Here is a 17607-nt window from a genome sequence, read left to right as displayed (position 1 = left end):
ACCATATATTTTTATAATTATTAATATTAAAATTGTTAATTGTTACAATTATTATTGTTATTATTAAAATGTTACTTAACAATTTATTATTATTATTATTGTTATATTCAAGAAAAACATTATATTAACATCTATGCATATCATGTAATTTATATTGCATAAAATGTATGTTATATTTTTTGAGTAATATAAAAATAATTATTGTTATTATATAAAAAAAGCAACATCTTTATATTTATGAAACAATTATCATGACATTTATATTGCATTAAATGTATAATATATTTTTGAGCAATAATAATAATAAAAGAATATTATTATTATATTCAAGGAAATGTTATTAATATGTATATTTATGAAACAATTATCATGTAATTTATATTGCATAAAATGTATATTATATTTTCTAGTTATTTTTTTATTTTACTATTTATTAACATAATTATTAAAATAATGATGTTGTTATATTCAAAAATATTTTTTATTAACGTGTATTTATTCAAATAATTATCATGTAATTTATATTGCATAAAATGTATATTTTGAGTAATAATTATTGAGTAATTAATATACAGTGTGTGTGTGTGTGTGTGTGTGTGTGTGTGTGTGTGTGTGTATATATACAGGGTTCGTACGGGTGCTTGAATTCCTTGAAAATGCTTGAATTTTAATGTAGTGTTTTCAAGGTTTGAAAAATGCTTGGATTTTGGATGAAGTGCTTGAAAGTGCTTGAATATGCAGTTGCATCGGTTTCATATTAATTCGCTTTCATACTAAATAGTTATTTTTTGTTATGCTTATAATATGTAAAAGAAAGAAAAGAAAAAAACAGCTCCGCTCGAGTGTGCACGTGAGGCTGTAGTGTGATCTGCCGGTCTTTCTTGATGCGCGCCCTCTCATCAGAGGCCGTAGATAAAACAAACCAGTTATTAGGAGGTTGTTGCATCAGTCCTCGATGGCTTGAAAACGACAAATAAGAATTATGTTTAAAACGAGAATTTGGGGATCGCAAAATTGCCAGCCCGATGTCCCGGGGCTATTGTGTTTTCCAGTCGGGCTACTAAAATGTTTCACCGGACTATCTTAAAGTAGAGGGCTCGTGCGGGTCATTACAAACTCATCAATTTAGCCGTATCAAGTTAAGGCCATAAAAAGTTTTAAATGTATTAAATAGTATGAGAAAAGGCTTAATTAGAAGTTTAAGAGTTAGGGACAGAAATACGAGAATCGATAGGGCTTGATTAAAACTTCAAAAGGCAATGATGTCATATTGAATAAACATACACACTGTACGTTTCAAAGTCAAAACGCGGCACGGATGTCTTTATATGAATGTATCTGAAGGGAACCGACTGTCCTCAGAAACGTGTCATTGGCATTTTCATTTCATGCCTGATAAAACTGCGTTAATGCTGATTTGTGTACAGCCCTTACTAGGAAACCGTAGAATTCCAGCACTCCTAAAGCGCCCCCTCATGACAGGGAAATGAATTTGCGAATATTCAGCTGTTTAGTAAGATTATTACAAATATTGGCCTATGTTTTTATGCAGTATACACATAAGAGTTGTAAATGTAAAAGAAGTTAGGTGCTTTCTAAAAATCTAAACAATTAAGACAGTAATATTTATGTTTTAAATAAATTATACTTGATATATCCATTTTAAAGGTATAAAGGCTGAAATGCCATTGTATAAGATGTTCTGTTTTTGTGAAAATCTGAATTATAAATCATGTCATTTTATGGCTTAATGTTACTGTACATTGTTCAACCCCACTACGGTGTTCATTTTACTTGTGCAGCTCTTAAAGGGTCATAAATTGCCTTAAATTGATATTTAAAAATTCTGAAGATACACTGTAAATAGTGAAAAAAAAATACCTTGATATTTGTGAATAGAAAATCAGATAGGAGTCTAAATGTCAATCAAAAATATTTTCAATGTTTAAAAATGTTGAATGTTGGTCTTTTTTCATTTGGGCCAGTTAAATTTTATTATTAATTTTATAGTGTCTTTTTGACTACCTTTTAGTACTTTTAGGCTGAAATGTGAAATGTATTGGTGAAAAGCCTTCAAGTTTTAGGAATTTAGTTTATCATTTTTTTTTTTACAGTCATTTTATACCAGTCATTAATGTGTTACCATAGACATTGCCCTACTCCACTCATACAGTATTACTTTTATTTGTGCAGGTCTTAAAAAGCCTTTAAATTTTATTTTTAAAATACTACAGATACTCAGTAAATTATATTAATTATATATTTTAAATTATATAATTTGTATACTGAATGTTGACTATTTATATGGGGCAATGTTATATGCAATCTAGACAGTTGTTTTTTAATAGCACAATAACATCTGATTTAAAATTAAGAACTCATGTATGTGAATATGTAATTTACCACAGTGCTGGAAAATCTTGAAAATGCACCTTGAAAGTGCTTGAAAAGTGCTTGAATTTTACTTTGGAAAAGGTGTAAGAACCCTGTATATATATATACATGTATATTTGTGTGTGTGTAATTTATTTTTATATTTTATTTTTTACTATTTATTATTAGCATAATTATTATAATAATTATTATTATATTGTATATATATATATATATATATATATATATATATATATATATATATATTTTTTTTTTTTTTTTTTTTCTTTCTTTTTTTTTACTATTTATTATTAGCATAATTATTATAATAATGATTATAAAAGAAATAATAATAATCATTATTACATATTATATTGAATTATTTATTTTATTAAGATTTTATTTATTAAAATCTGTGTATATTTATTTAAATATCATGTAATTCGTATTACAAATAATGCATAGTTATTAATTTTATTATTACTAACCATTATTTTATGTATTAGAATCATTTTAAATTATTTATAGGATATTTATAATAATTATTAACATTTGTATGATTAGTTAACATAATTAACTGGTTATTAATAATACATTCATCAGTAATAATAATACATGAAATAGTTACATGCTATTAAATAAAATGGTATAATAATAATAATAATAATAATAATAAAGCTAAATATTTTTTTAATATTATATTGAGGATTTATTTTATTAACATCAATATATATTTAATAAAAATTATATTTTTATTATGTAATTTATGTAGCATTTATTATTAATGTAATTATTCAAATAACAATAATAATAATAATTGAAGCAATGTATTAACATTTCTGTTATTAATATTCATGTATTTATTTATTATAATAATAATGTATTAGAATAATTTTTAATTATAGGATATATGTTAATAAATTAACATGTAACTTCTTATATTTAATGAAATTATTATTTATATATTTATCAGTAATAATAATATTGATCAACAAAAATATAATGGTTATGTTATTACATAAAATAGTATAATAACAATAATAATCTTTTTATTGAACATCGGTGTCTTTTAGCATATTGTCATTGATTTAATAACTGATATTTCCCTCAACTTTCATCATTGCAGTGGTTGCCATCTACGACTACTCCAAGGATAAGGATGATGAACTGAGCTTCATGGAAGGAGCCATCATCTACATCATCAAGAAGAACGACGACGGCTGGTTCGAGGGCGTCAGCAACGGCGTCACCGGCCTGTTTCCCGGAAACTACGTGGAGTCCATCATGCACTACGCCGACTGAAGGGACCGCACACACCCCAACAATCAGATCAACGCCACAGCATAGACGCCAACACGTCTGCTCCTGACAGTGAACTTTACTTTGTGGTGATGGGTGGATGTGGGCCAACGGGGATGACCAACTATTCAGAGGAAGTCAGTGTACATAAAAGGAAAGTTAGCCTGTGGGTTTCTCTAGTGAATGTCAATCACAGTATCTTCAACATGTGAACATGTAAAGTAGATGATTGTCTCGACATTTCCAACTAAAAGTCAACCATTTATTTGATTTCCCTTTACCTCTTTTCTTCATTTCACCTTTGTTTGGATCTACAGAAATCATTCGTTCTTAGAAACTAATTCATTTGAGTGTTTTATCTGGAAGCATCATTGCCCCAAAGTGTATCAAATTTTTAACGTAAAGCATGCATACGAAATTGAAATATGTGTAACCTAAACGTTAAATTCCATTCTGCTTTCGTCTTTGTATTATTTACAGTACACTTTTATTTTTAATATAGCCATTTGTAGACTACTTATTTTTATGCTCTAATTTTTAGTTTAATATTCATCTTGTTTTTTTAATTTGGGTTATGAATGCGACGCACAGAACTTTTTCATTTTTTCCCCTTGAACGCTCAACAAAGTCTCTCTACATTTTAATATTCGTTTTAGTCAGTGCCACAATGAACAAACATAAATTCTATGTAGATATCTTTAATATTTAGTCTGTAAAGTAAGTATCTAAAGGTAATCAATACAAATCACAATTTTTACAATGCTGGACTTTTTTTGTGCGTGTGCCATTGCGCATTATTTTACAGTAGCGATACTGTGGTTCTCAAGCAGAACAATGAACTGAGGAGTATCAGAATCACAGTTTTGACATCTGAACTGGTTTAGTTACTCAACTCAGGTCTGGCATTAATTCCTCCTTTTTTTTGTGTGTGTTGTTGTCTGTTTCCATTTTTTCCAGAGCTGTTTTAAGAGTCATACCGTCTAAAAACTGATTCCAGAGATTTGATTAATCTACGTCTGACCGCTGTCAGCCATTTCAGGTGTTTAAAGCTAATGCCTTGAGACTTTTTTTTTGTCATAATGAAACATTTGAAGTGTTCCAAATGAATTCCGTCTGCGCTGAAACTCGTCTCAACGCGGAGTTTGTATTTATAATATGTTAATTGAAATTTAATTGTACAGTCTTTTATAATAAATCATTCTATGTAAAATGTGTCTGACTTTTTTTGTTACCTTTTTTAAATGAATGTAGAGCCAGATTATTACCGTATACCATACATAAACCATATGTAATAAAAATGGCAAAATAATAATAAAATAAAAACATAATTTATTAGTATTATTCAAATTTATGGAGGTACTATGTAGAATTGCTAGATTAAAATAAATAATTTTTAATGGAATGATTTTTAATACAAACTATTATGCATGCGCAACCAAAAATAGATTTATTCTTCAGTTTTATGAAATTTAAGGTCATAAGTCGTACAATTAAAAATAGGAATTGTAATACAGCTTAATGTTATTAAATTTTATTAAGCTACAATTGTATTAATAATATATAAAACACAGTATATTACTATAATAGTACTATTAATAATAATAATACTAATAATAAAATATTAAATGTGATGTGAAATGTAAAACAACCTAATGATATTAAATTTGAATAAGCTATAATTTCATAAATTGGAAATTATATAAACATATAAATGATGACAATAATAATTTTTTTTTAATTAAATTATTATTAAATTAGGTCATTTTAATGCATAATAATAATAGTTGTATTTGCAACCAAAAATAGATTTATTCTTCAGTTTTATGAAATGTAAGGTCATAAAAAGTCCTGGAATTGTGAAACAGCCTAATGATATTAAATTTTAATAAGCTATAATTTTATAAATTATAAAATAACAATTAAAAATAATTATTTTTAAATTTATTAATGTAATTTATTATTAACATTAATAGCCTAATGGTATAAAATTTTATACTAAATTTTAATAAGCTATAATTGTATAAATTATATTTTAATATATACAAATTAATTATAAACAAATAATGATGATAATAATTATTATTATTCAAACATTTAGGGATGTACTAAATAAATTACTAGATTGAAATATCTGATTTTTTTTATTTATTTTTAATGCATAATAATAATTATAATAATAATAGTTGTATGAAATTTAAGGTCATAAAAAGTCTTAAATATCTTAAATGGTATAACAAATATTCTATTTAAAAATAGGAATTGTGAAACAGCCTAATGTTATTAAATGACAGCTATAATTTTATTAAATAGTATAAAAAACAGAGTATAGAGATACTGTTTTTGAATCAAGTTTGATCAGTGTCATCTTACTTGCTAGAAATAAACAGTAATCCATTTCTTCCATAACAGCAACAATAATAATAATAATAATTATTATTATTATTATTATTAACAATTGTTTAGCATTAATAATTATTTTTATTATTGTTAATAATTGTAAATAATAATAAAATCCTAATTAAAAATAAAAATTGTGAAAGACTAATCATACAACATTTTAATGAGCTATAATTTTATTAATTATAATATAATATAAATAATGATAATAATTATCACTAAAACATTTACGGGTGTACTTAATAGAATTGCTAGATTGAAATAATATATTGTTTTAATGAAATTATTTTAATTTAGGATAATTTATATATATATATATATAAAAAAAATTCAGAATAATTATAATTATTATTATTATTCTAAATTAATATATTGTACTATAAACATCCTACTTCCTAAAAATTTAGGATAAATTTAATTATATTAAAAAGAAATGAATTACTAGATTAAAATATTTTTTATAGGGGTCATTGGATGCAAAACTCTCTTTTACATGTTTGAACATTAATGTGTGTTGGCAGTTTGTGTACACAACCACCCTACAATCATAAAAATTGAGCGATTGAGGTGTTCTGTTGTTGGATATAATAATGCTATTTTAACCAAAGTATGTTATAGACTTCTCATTAAGACTATAAAGAATCATATCAACTTGTGGAAAATGGGCATCCGATGACCCCTTTAATGAAATGTTACATACATTCTGGTATCAATATTAAATATTTTATGAAATTTTCCTTTTTTTTCCAGTAGGGACAAGATGGGAAAATAGAAGTCAAACAGGAAGTTTACTTTAAAAAATACCTTATTTAATTGGAGTAAATAGCCAGTGAGGTTTAAGGCCTTGGTTGTTATTAAGCACTTGATGCAAAAGTACATTAACAAGAACATCTTAGACATCAAAGACGTTTGGCCTTTCGTAGTGTGGACGGATGTTTAAGCGAGCATCTGTAACGGATCCACATGGACACACACGTGACAGTAGCACATCCGTCTGTGCTACACCTGGAATTACAATGATTTCGCAGAGGTTCTCTTTCCATACCAGTAAAGCACCTCACGCAGAGGTTAACGGAGGTCAGGGCTCTGCGAATACAGTACGGTAAAGCATACAGTGACAACCATGTAAATTTGATTCTTTGATCTCTGAAGCCCCGGCGTGTCTCTTTCTCTCGGTCTCACAGCAGGGCTCTGCAGAGGTGTAGCTGCCTGAGTGTGGAGCTCTGCGTCCAGGCTCACTTATCCCTGCGCAGCACAAGCTCGGTCAGTTGGATGAGCGCATCTCGCTCTGTTGACGGCCGTAGTTGGCTGATCTGCCGAATGGCCTCTTGGCAGTAGTGTTGGGCGAGGTAGTTCGTTTGTTCCACACCGTTACTCTGTGTGTGTGAACATGGAAAACAACACAATCAAATCGAGTTATAGAAACACATCAGTCTACACTCGAAACACCATAACGACAAAGCAAAAAACAGGTTTTTAATATCTAAAATGCAAAATAATTAAAAATAAACAAAAATAAACTTAAATGATTCCAGAAGTATTCATACCCTTATCTGGGACAGTTGATATTTAGCTCAGGAGCATTCATATTGCTTGTAGATGTTACTACACTTTGAGTGAAGTTAAACTGTGGCAAATTCAGCTGAGTAGGTATGATTTGGAAGGCACACACATCTTAATAACAGCTGAAAATATATGTCAGAGCAAAAACCAAGCCCTGAGGTAAAAAAAAAAAAAAAAAAAAAAAAAAAACTGTCTGTAGAGCTCAGAGACAGGATTGCATCAAGCCACACATCTGGGGAAGAGTTCAGATACAATTCTGCTGAATTGAAGGTACAGCCTGGGCTTGAACCCAATCAAACATGTCTGGAAAACCTGCAAATGTGCATCTGATCAGAGCTGGAGAGGTGAAGAGGTGAGGACAAGAATGGCAGATAATTGCCAAATGCAAAGCTTGGGGGCAGCCGTGGCCTAATGGTTAGAGAGTCGGACTTGTAACCCAAAGGTTGCAGGTTCGAGTCTCAGGTCCGGCAGGGATTGTAGATGGGGGGAGTGAACGTACAGCACCCTCTCCACCCTCAATGCCACGACTGAGGTGAGTCCCTTGAGCAAGGCACCGATCCCCCAACTGCTCCCCGGGTGCCACAGCAATGGCTGCCCACTGCTCCGGGTGTGTGTTCACTACTGTGTGTGTGCACTTGGATGGGTTAAATGCAGAGCACAAATTCCTAGTATGGGTCACCATACTTGTCTTCACTTCACCTCCTTTCCTTTCCTTATTACACCATACCAAAAAGATTTGAGTACTGAAGTACTGAGTTAAGGGTATGAATACTAATGCAATTTACTTATTTCCGTTTTTAAATTTTTAATAAATGTACAAAGTTGTGACAATTCTGGTTTTGCTTTGTCATTATGGTGTATGGAGTGTAGACTGACATGGAAAAAAGTCATTTAAAGCAGTTTAACATAAGCCAGAAACATAAAATGTGAAAAAAATAAAGGGGTTTGAATACTTTTGCAAAGCATCTAAAAGAAACTTAAAAAAAAAAAAAAAAAAAAACTCAATCAAATTAAATCACTGACAAATTAATAGAACTATTTAAAACTTTCATTCATGTTTTAAAATTGTTATTAATCAATTTTTTTTTTATTGAAAAATAAATTCACCTGGTTGAAGGGGTCCTATTATGCTTTTTCACTTTTTGAATTTTAGGGCATAAAAAACATCTACAAAGTTACAAATCTCAAAGTCCACTCCAAAGGGAGATATTTAGTTTTTAAAAAATCGCTTTTCAAGAACTACAACGAACGGCTCCTTTGGACTACAGCGTTTGTTTTCCGGATGCTATGATGTCACAACGCGGTTCATTAGAATATCATTCAAATAAATCCCGCCTATGGAAATTCGAATCGTAGGCGGGTGGGGAGGGACGAGGTGGCGGATTTCCCTAACTTTAGCGATGTAGCATGGACAGCCGTTTCTGGGATGCTTCAGCGAGCCGCAGGGTGGCTGGTATAAATGCAAGCATTGACTAAAGTGTCCGGGAACTGCTCCGGTAGCCACGCTGGAGCCGCACCATTGACGTGTGCGGTATAGAGGGTTGAAACACATGCGGAGCCGCGGCTGATGTAAGCACAAGCATTGACAAGCATTTTTCGGAAGGTGGACCTTCATCAAACCCGGAACTAATCGAGCCATTTGTGCCAGCAGCCTGGGGAGAAAGCTATTGTAATGTAAATTATGTGAAAAACAATGCGTTTTTCGAACCACCAAGTATGAGAGCATGTTCTAGTGCACCCCCCCCCCCCAAAACAAAATAATGACTATGAGTATAATAGGACCCCTTTAAAGGTTTAATTTGTTTTAGAATGAAATAAATAAGTCAACAAAAACAAAATAATAATAAAAAATAATTGAAAATATTAAACGCGTCTTAAATGTCATTTTGAAAAAACTGTTGCTGTTCTGTCATTTTGTCAAAGGCTTTCCCACATGTCAAAAATATTGTTATGTCAATAAGAATGAGATGGCAAAATTCAAGTAAACAGCATTTCTCAGTATTTTTGATATGTGCTGAAATATGGATAATATATTGTAATTCTTCTCACCTTCAGGACATATTGCCAGGCTCGATCCACATCTCCATCAGAGCTGAAGCGTCTCATTATCATTGAATGAAGCTCAGGAAACTAAACAGAAAAGGTAGTGTGAATATGGTTGGGAGGATGTTAGAAAAACCAAACTATAGACTGTACGTTAACTTTATAGCTGTAATAAACCAAGTCAACCATTAGACCTGATACGCTACTTCAAAAAAGTGACTTTATATTGTGAGAGCACAGATGTGTTCAGCTGTCATACCTGTTGACATGCGAACAGAACAGGACCGGTGGCCAGACCCAGTTTGAGATCGGCAGCTGACGGCTTCCCCAAGCGGTTTGCACAGGAAGTGAAATCCAGAATGTCATCCACAAGCTGAAAAATACAATAAACTTACATTTTTACTTGACTTTCCTTGACAGTTCTTATAACATCATAATTTAATACAATACAATGTGAACTTTAATGAAACATCCATAGTGAACTAATTCAGTTACAACCTAAAGTTGGTCTAGGCATATATTTTCAAAGCTTAAAGTTGCAGTGTATAATTACTGCACAATTATGCTTCAAAACAGAACTGCAATCCATCTGTTTGTCTGAGCAAGGCCAGGGTGAGGTGTTTGAAACTTATTTGCTTAAAGGGATAATTCACCCAAAACTGAAAATTCTGTCATTAATTACTCACCCTCATGTCGTTCCAAACCTGTAAGACATTTGTTCATCTTCAGAACACAAATTAAGATATTTTTAAGGAAATCTAAGAGCTCTCTAAGCCTCCAAAAACAGGAAGGGTCCTACCACGGTCAAGGCGCAGAAACATAGTAAGGACATTGATAAAATAGTCCATTTGACATCAGTGGTTCAACCGTAATTATATGTAGCTATGAGAATACTTTTTGTGCACAAAGAAAATTAAAATAGCATCTTTATTCAACAATTATTCTACTGCAGGTGCCATTAACGAGAGTACCACAACGCAAGGTGTTATTTTTGTTTTCTTTGAACACAGAAAGTATTCTCGTAGCTTTATACATTTACGGTTGAACCACTGATGCCACATGGACCGTTTATTTGATGTTCTTACTACGTTTTAGTAGTACTCTTGCTGTCTATAGAGGGTCAGATAGCTCTCAGATTTCATCAAAAATATCTTGAATATGAACGAAAGTCTTACAGGTTTGGAACGACATGAGGGTGAGTAATTAATGACAGAATTTTCATTTTTGCCTGAACCATCCCTTTAAGTCTATTTAGTGTTGCTAGTGAAGAAACGACACACTGACACTTCCCCTAGAAGAGCCAGAAGAAATCTCCACTGCAGAAGGTTGTTAAAGTTCATAAATAATTAACTATAATCATTTTCTTCAATTTGTAGCTGCCAATAAAACAGTAACTATTAGTTTTGTGATAAGAGACAGCAGCAACAGCCAGAACTTTATGATACAGTATCTCAAACAGCTGCATCTCAAGCAGCTCGCAAGTACAGATTTGAGTTGTTTGTTGGTTTGCTTCTTCCTGCACGTAAACAGTAAAATACACACACAACCTTGTCAAAATATTCACATAAACACAGTCGTATATCACAGTTATGCCTAAAATGTAAGCAAACAGTTGAGAAAGAAAACTATGTATCAGTATATTGGATCCATGCTTTTGGTCTTAAAGTGACAGCAGTCTAATGCTTGTCTGTGTCCTTAATGTTAATTAGAGAGAATTATATTTAGTTGTGATACTGCTTGTAATCTGATATTTTATTACTGACTTTTTACTTGCCTTTTTTAGTTAAATTCACATTTTGAAATCAATTTTCCTTAAAGGAGTAGTTTACTCTCAGAACTCACCCCCTTGTCATCCAAGATGTTCATGTCTTTCTTTCTTCAGTCGTAAAGAAATTGTGTTTTTTGAAGTAAACAGATCCCAGCTGAGGAAAAAAGGGTCTAATCTAGCAAAACGCTGGGTTATTTTCTAAAAAAAATTACAATTTATATACTTTTTAACCTCAAATGCTCATCGTGTCTAGCTCGGCAAGACGAACGTTTGAGATTAAAAAGTATATAAGTTGTAAATATTTTTAGAAAATAACCAATCGTTTCGCTAGATAAGACCCTTCTTCCTCAGCTGAGATCATTTACAGCCCTCTGAAGCTGCATTTAAACTGCATTTTGGAAGTTCAAACTTGGGGGCACCACAGAAGTCCATTATATGGAGAGAAATCCTGAAATGTTCTCCTCAAAAACCACCATTTCTTTACGACTGAAGAAAGAAAGACAAGAACATCTTGGATGACAACGGGGTGAGTAAATTATCTGTACATTTTTGTTCTGAAAGTAAACTACTCCTTTAAGCTAACAAAATTACATAACACCACCTAGAGTTGTACACTTTCTGTATTTTCCTAACAACATAAATTGTAAAAACAAAAATATGTTGAGTAAGGAAAAATTTAGGTGAGATGGACTGCAATTAAAAAAAAAATATGTATAAAAAACCCCAACTCCCACATCTTTTATATACATGCATCCCAGTCAAAAGTTTTTAGCGTAAAAATTTTAGCATCATTACTCCAGTCACATGATCCTTCAGAAATTATTCTAATATTATGATTTGCTGCTCGAAAAAACATGTATTATTAGTATTACGTTGAAAAAAGGTTTCTTTGATGAATAGACACTTCAGAAGAACAACATTTTCTTCATTGTCTTTATCATCACTTTAGATTATTTTAAAGCAGCCTTGCTTTGCTAAATAAAAGTACTAAATTAGCTAAATCGAAATTAATTATAGAAAAAGCTTTCTATTCATCAAAGAATCCTAAAAAAAAATTCTCAACTGATTTAAATATATTAATATTTCTTGAACAACAAATCAGCATATTGAAAGACTTCTGAAGCATAATGTGACATTGGAGTCTGGAGCAATGATGCAATTAATGACATTGTAAAATATATTCAAATATAAAGCAGGAATTTTAAATAGTACAAATATTTCACAATATTACTGCTTTTGCTGTACTTTGGATCAAATAAATGCAAACTTGGTGAGCAGATAAGAAAAAAAAAACATTTAAAAACTTTTGATTGGTAGTGTAGCTGGTTTAAGTCATGTTATTATGATGTTTCTGTATTGTTCAGTTAATCAAGTTACATTGGAATAAATGTGTGCTTCTTATGTGACCCTGGACCACAAAACCAGTCATAAGGTTAAATTTGACAAAACTGAGATTTATGCATCATATGAAAGCTCGATGAATAAGCTTTCTATTGATGTATGGTTTGTTAGGATAGGACAATATTTGACTGAGATACATCTATTTGAAATCAGAAATCTGAGGATGCAAAAAAATCAAAAAGACTGAGAAAATCACCTTTAAAGTTGTCCAAATTAGGTTCTTAACAATGCATATTACAAATCAAAAATTACATTTTAACATGTTTACAGTAGGAATTTTACAAAAAATCTTCATGGAACATGATCTTCACTTAATTTCCTAATGATTTTTGGCATAAAAGAAAAATCTAACATTTTGACCCATTCAATGTATTTTTGGCTATTGCTACAAATATACCCCAGCGACTTAAGACTGGTTTTGTGGTCCAGGGTCATATATGTGAATTACAAAACAAAGTAATAAGTATAACATTTAATGATAGCATTAAAAAAAACTATAACATGCACAAACATAAATCATAGGAAGGACCATAATATACATAAAATCCAAGGGGAATTATTTACACATAAATTGAAAAATTACCTGGAACGCAATGCCAACGTTTCGTCCATATTGATAGGCGATTTCGTGAACCTCAGGATCGGAATTCACTAAAATTGACACCTAGAATTCAAATGAAATAACACTGGTGTTTAACTTCTTTTCTAACTCTGAACTTGATCGTATTATTAAAACAGAACGTACATACTGCTTTACAACTGTTAGCAATGAGACTTGCAGTCTTCTTAAAGGTTTTCTCAAGGTAGTGCTTAAATCTCTCATTTTCATTCTCTTTAGACCCCAGCTGCATGAATTCACCTGAAATTTACCAACAAAAAGCATAAAAAACAGTCCCAATTTATAAAACAAATATCATAACTCAAATCCAAACTGACTTACCTCGGACAAGGTCTTCTATGACTTGCGACAGCACAGACACCACTGTATTGTCCCCAATACGTGCTAATGCCATAGATGCCGCTGATAAAATGAAATCTCCAGCCAGGATAGCCTAACAGTTCCAGACAAAAATATTATGCAGATTTGACACGGAACATCAACAGGGCTTCTGAAAGCTTTTTTAAAACCAAGTACAAAAACTCTCAAAAGAGCCACTCACTTTTCTCTCTCCCCAGACTTTATTAATGGTGTTTTTCCCGCGTCTTTTGTCCGAATCATCAATAACGTCATCGTGCACCAGGCTGGCAGTGTGGATCATCTCAGAGATCATAGCGATAGAGCGCTGCGCCGGAAGAAGAACCCTAAGGACATTAGAGTGCTTTATAAACACTGACCGATGCACCACAATCTGAATACACACACACACAGTGTTAAAGTGCTTTCTCACCCCTCTTTATTGCTGTGGACGTTACAAGCTCGAGCCATCAGGATCACAATCATGGGTCGAAAGGCTTTTCCCTTCCCATCAAAATAATAATCACACAGCGCTTTGAGTTCTGCTTTAGAGACGAGGAGCTGCTGAAACGGGAAATTCAACAGGTCAGTTTCAGTGCTTTTTTTTTTTAAAAGGCATAAAATGGTATAAAATTTCACATTAAGAAGGAGTTCTTGCTGTACCTTTTTTATGTCTTCATATAAATTTTGCAAGTCCTTTTGTGCTAGTGAGAAAGGATCTTTTAGCTTTGCATCACTGCATATACTGCAACAGACGTGTGGTGTTGTGTACAGACATCTACTCCTGTGCCTTAAACACAAACATGTAAATGCAATTAAATAAACACATAAATTCAGCAAAAAGATGTGTTTGTTAATAAAAAAAATTATAAAAGGAAAAATAAAAGTACTTTAAAAGTATGAATGTATACATAAAAGAGATCAGGGCTAGCTGACACATTTTTTTGTATCTTTAAAGGTCCCATATCGTCAAAATCAAAATTTCCTGGCTTTTTTCATGATAACTAAGGTCTAGGGGCTATCTAACTACCATATGAGTTTCAAAACAGTCAATCCACAGTAAACTGCACACAGCCTGCTTAAAGTAGCTGTTCATTTTCACAAGCAGCTGTGACTTCCGTAACGATGTGACGTCCGATCGACTCAAGTCACCGCCTTCAGTCACAAACCAACGTCCCACCCTCCTTTTGTCAAACCCCCAGACAACAACGCATCCATTCCATTGAGCAACAACAACAGGAAAACAAGTGGAGAAAACCCTGTTCAGTCGATAGATGTCAAGCTCCGATCATTACACAGGCTTCAGAACAACGTGAATATAAGAGACCAGCGGCACGTCAACTTCAGCCTCTTTCACACAGCCATTCCGGTAAATACACGCATAATGTGTCCCACGATTTGTTCCGGAATTGTTTAATTTGGTTCATTCACAGTTGTTTTCCGGAATCTGTGCGTGCTTTACACACAAACCATAAAGACATGTGACGTTTGGATGTGAGATGTAATGCGACGCGTACGTTTCACTAAACTGAAACTAACCTGAACAAACTGCTTCAGCGCTGATAGTGAGGAGCTGGCTCTGCCTGATGATCGCTGCTTCATTCCACTTTGCACGTAACGTTATTTTTCGTTGTGAAGAGTCGCTTGATAACGTGCATCATTACTACAACACTGCCTTTAGGTTCTGGCTTTGGTTCACACAGTTCCCGTAATTTTCCAGAATCAGCGCGCATTGTGAAAGGGGCTTTACTAAAGCAACAGTTATGTAGCTTACTGCATTCGGTGTTTGTAAAAGAAAAAACATTAATGATCATTCTAAAATATCCTGTTGAGTATCAGCTCTCTCTATTGCTCTGAGCTCGCTTACGCTTACAGCGTACATGACCGTAGTTACCTGTGATTGGCCTGGTTGTGCGTCACTCAGAAAACAACAGGCCAATCAGAAGAGAGGCTCATGAATATTAATTAGATGGGCCAAAATCGACCTGTTTTTGACAGAGCTCCTAAAAAAGGAGCTGTAAAAATATATTGAGATGGATTTTGGCACTTATACCGCAAATATATATTCTTAAGGACATCAACAAATAAAATAAACCTCCAGAAATGTGTACGATATGGGACCTTTAAATGATTTTTTTTTTTTTAAACCAAAAAACAGTCAAAAGTTTTTATTTTTAAAATGTTTTAAAGAAGTCTCTTCTGCTCACCAAGCTTGCATTAATTTGATTCAAAATACAGCAAAAAGAGTCAAATTTTGAAATATTTTTACTATTTAAAAATAACCTTTTTTTAAATTTTCTATTTGAACATATTTTAAAATAATTTATTCCAGTGATTTCAAAGCTAAATTTTTAGCATCATTACTCCAGTCACATGATCCTTCAGAAATCATTCTAATATTCTGATTTGCTGCTCAAAAATTATTATTATTATTGAAAACTAGGGATGCTCATATTGACCGTTTAACCGTTAACCGTCAGTAAGAATTTTAACCGATTATTACTATCAGTTAAACGGTTAAAAAAAAAAAAAATATATATATATATATATATATATATATATATACACGGGCGTCGGAAGCAAAATAAATGTGGGTGGGTCCTCCCCCAGAAAAAAATTACTCTAGTATATGTCATTTTATGTAGTCTGGTGCCTTTTATTTAATGTTATTACACAATGCAAATAGGCCATATTTACAAATATTACAAAAGAGAAGTATCAAAAGAGCAGTTTCAGTGGCGTAAGTGATAATACGCATCGTTTTTGACGCGGGAGACCCGAGTTCGCGTCCGCCTTTTGGTGGATCATTTTCGAAATCGTCTCCCTTTTCACTTATATCACATCGGAAAGGTATTTGTTTTCAATAAAAATTAATGAAATAATCGAAAAAGTTGAAATAAAGTATCAGCTAGGTGAGGTGTATCTGAGCAGAAGTTATGCTGCTTTGTTTACTTTGCTGTGTCTCGGGAGTGCAGCAGGCACGACCTACAAGTGAAAACCCGGAATGAGTTTAATTGATATGGACTCTGAATAAGCCAAGTGGAATGAATTTGAGGAAACCACAGCATTTAATTTAAGGCTATAGCTAAATGGAGTTTAATTTATTAAGGCATACCTCATACAATGGATTTGACTTAGTCTGAAGGCGCTCTGAAAAGTGCAAACATACTCGCTGAGACAGTAAAAGTGGGTGGGTCCAATATCATTGGTCTTCAAAAGTGGGTGGGTCCTGTCCCACCCACGTACAATGGTTCCGACGCCCATGTATATATATATATATATATATATATATATATATATATATATATATATATATATGTGTGTGTGTGTGTGTGTTTGCTGCATGGTGAAAGAAAAAATAATGTTTACTCGCGGGCGCGTGTAAAAGTGCGGCTGTCCAGACATATTTCGTTGAGTAAGCACCTGCTTTACCTTCTCTTAGTTTGTGTAACTCGTGTAAGTAGCCTATGCAACATGATGGCAATGGCGATATTGGGTTATCAAAGAGTGAATCCATGAATAAATGTATTCAAATTCTGAATTAATTATAGTCTAAAAAGTGCGCGCTCCCCTTACAATCACTGGAAAGCTGTCACTCATACATTACTGTAGTTAATCGCAATCTCACAAAGTTAATAAAAAGTAATAAAATAACCTTTACTCTGTACAATGAATCTCTTATTTACATCATGTCTACACTTTCTTTGTTTTAATGAGAGAGTTCGTGGAGGTATAGAATTCAGCAGAACTGAAACCGGCACTTTGAGTGGTGAGAGGATCGTAACATAGCCGCCTCTGATTGGCCATT

General features: G+C 32.3%; 2 protein-coding genes across 3 annotated transcripts in view; one reads left to right on the top strand and one right to left on the bottom strand.

Annotated features, from left to right (window-relative positions):
• Positions 1 to 4882, top strand: part of LOC141300009 (abl interactor 1-like) — a 20245-nt gene extending 15363 nt beyond the window's left edge. The window contains exon 7 of the mRNA XM_073830309.1: positions 3500 to 4882. Within this exon, the coding sequence (XP_073686410.1) occupies positions 3500 to 3675 (176 nt within the window). The 3' untranslated portion in view covers positions 3676 to 4882. The remainder of the gene's footprint in view (positions 1 to 3499) is intronic.
• Positions 4883 to 6856: 1974 nt separating this feature from the next.
• The window catches only part of pdss1 (prenyl (decaprenyl) diphosphate synthase, subunit 1), a 15670-nt gene continuing 4919 nt past the window's right edge, over positions 6857 to 17607 (bottom strand). The window contains exons 3-11 of one of the 2 annotated variants that reach the window (XM_073830407.1): positions 14463 to 14589; positions 14233 to 14363; positions 14005 to 14146; positions 13785 to 13896; positions 13594 to 13703; positions 13428 to 13508; positions 9935 to 10048; positions 9682 to 9762; positions 6857 to 7445 (exon numbers count right to left, since the gene is read on the bottom strand). In XM_073830407.1, coding sequence (XP_073686508.1) covers positions 7305 to 7445; positions 9682 to 9762; positions 9935 to 10048; positions 13428 to 13508; positions 13594 to 13703; positions 13785 to 13896; positions 14005 to 14146; positions 14233 to 14363; positions 14463 to 14589 — 1039 coding nt within the window. In that variant the 3' untranslated portion in view covers positions 6857 to 7304. The remainder of the gene's footprint in view (positions 7446 to 9681; positions 9763 to 9934; positions 10049 to 13427; positions 13509 to 13593; positions 13704 to 13784; positions 13897 to 14004; positions 14147 to 14232; positions 14364 to 14462; positions 14590 to 17607) is intronic. The other variant, XM_073830408.1, reaches the window with a different exon arrangement.

This window comes from Garra rufa, chromosome 24, assembly GCF_049309525.1.
Source record: "Garra rufa chromosome 24, GarRuf1.0, whole genome shotgun sequence".
NCBI classification, from domain to species: Eukaryota; Metazoa; Chordata; class Actinopteri; order Cypriniformes; family Cyprinidae; genus Garra; species Garra rufa.
Note: the sequence above shows the minus strand (reverse complement) of the source record. Positions and strands in the feature narration are given on the sequence as shown.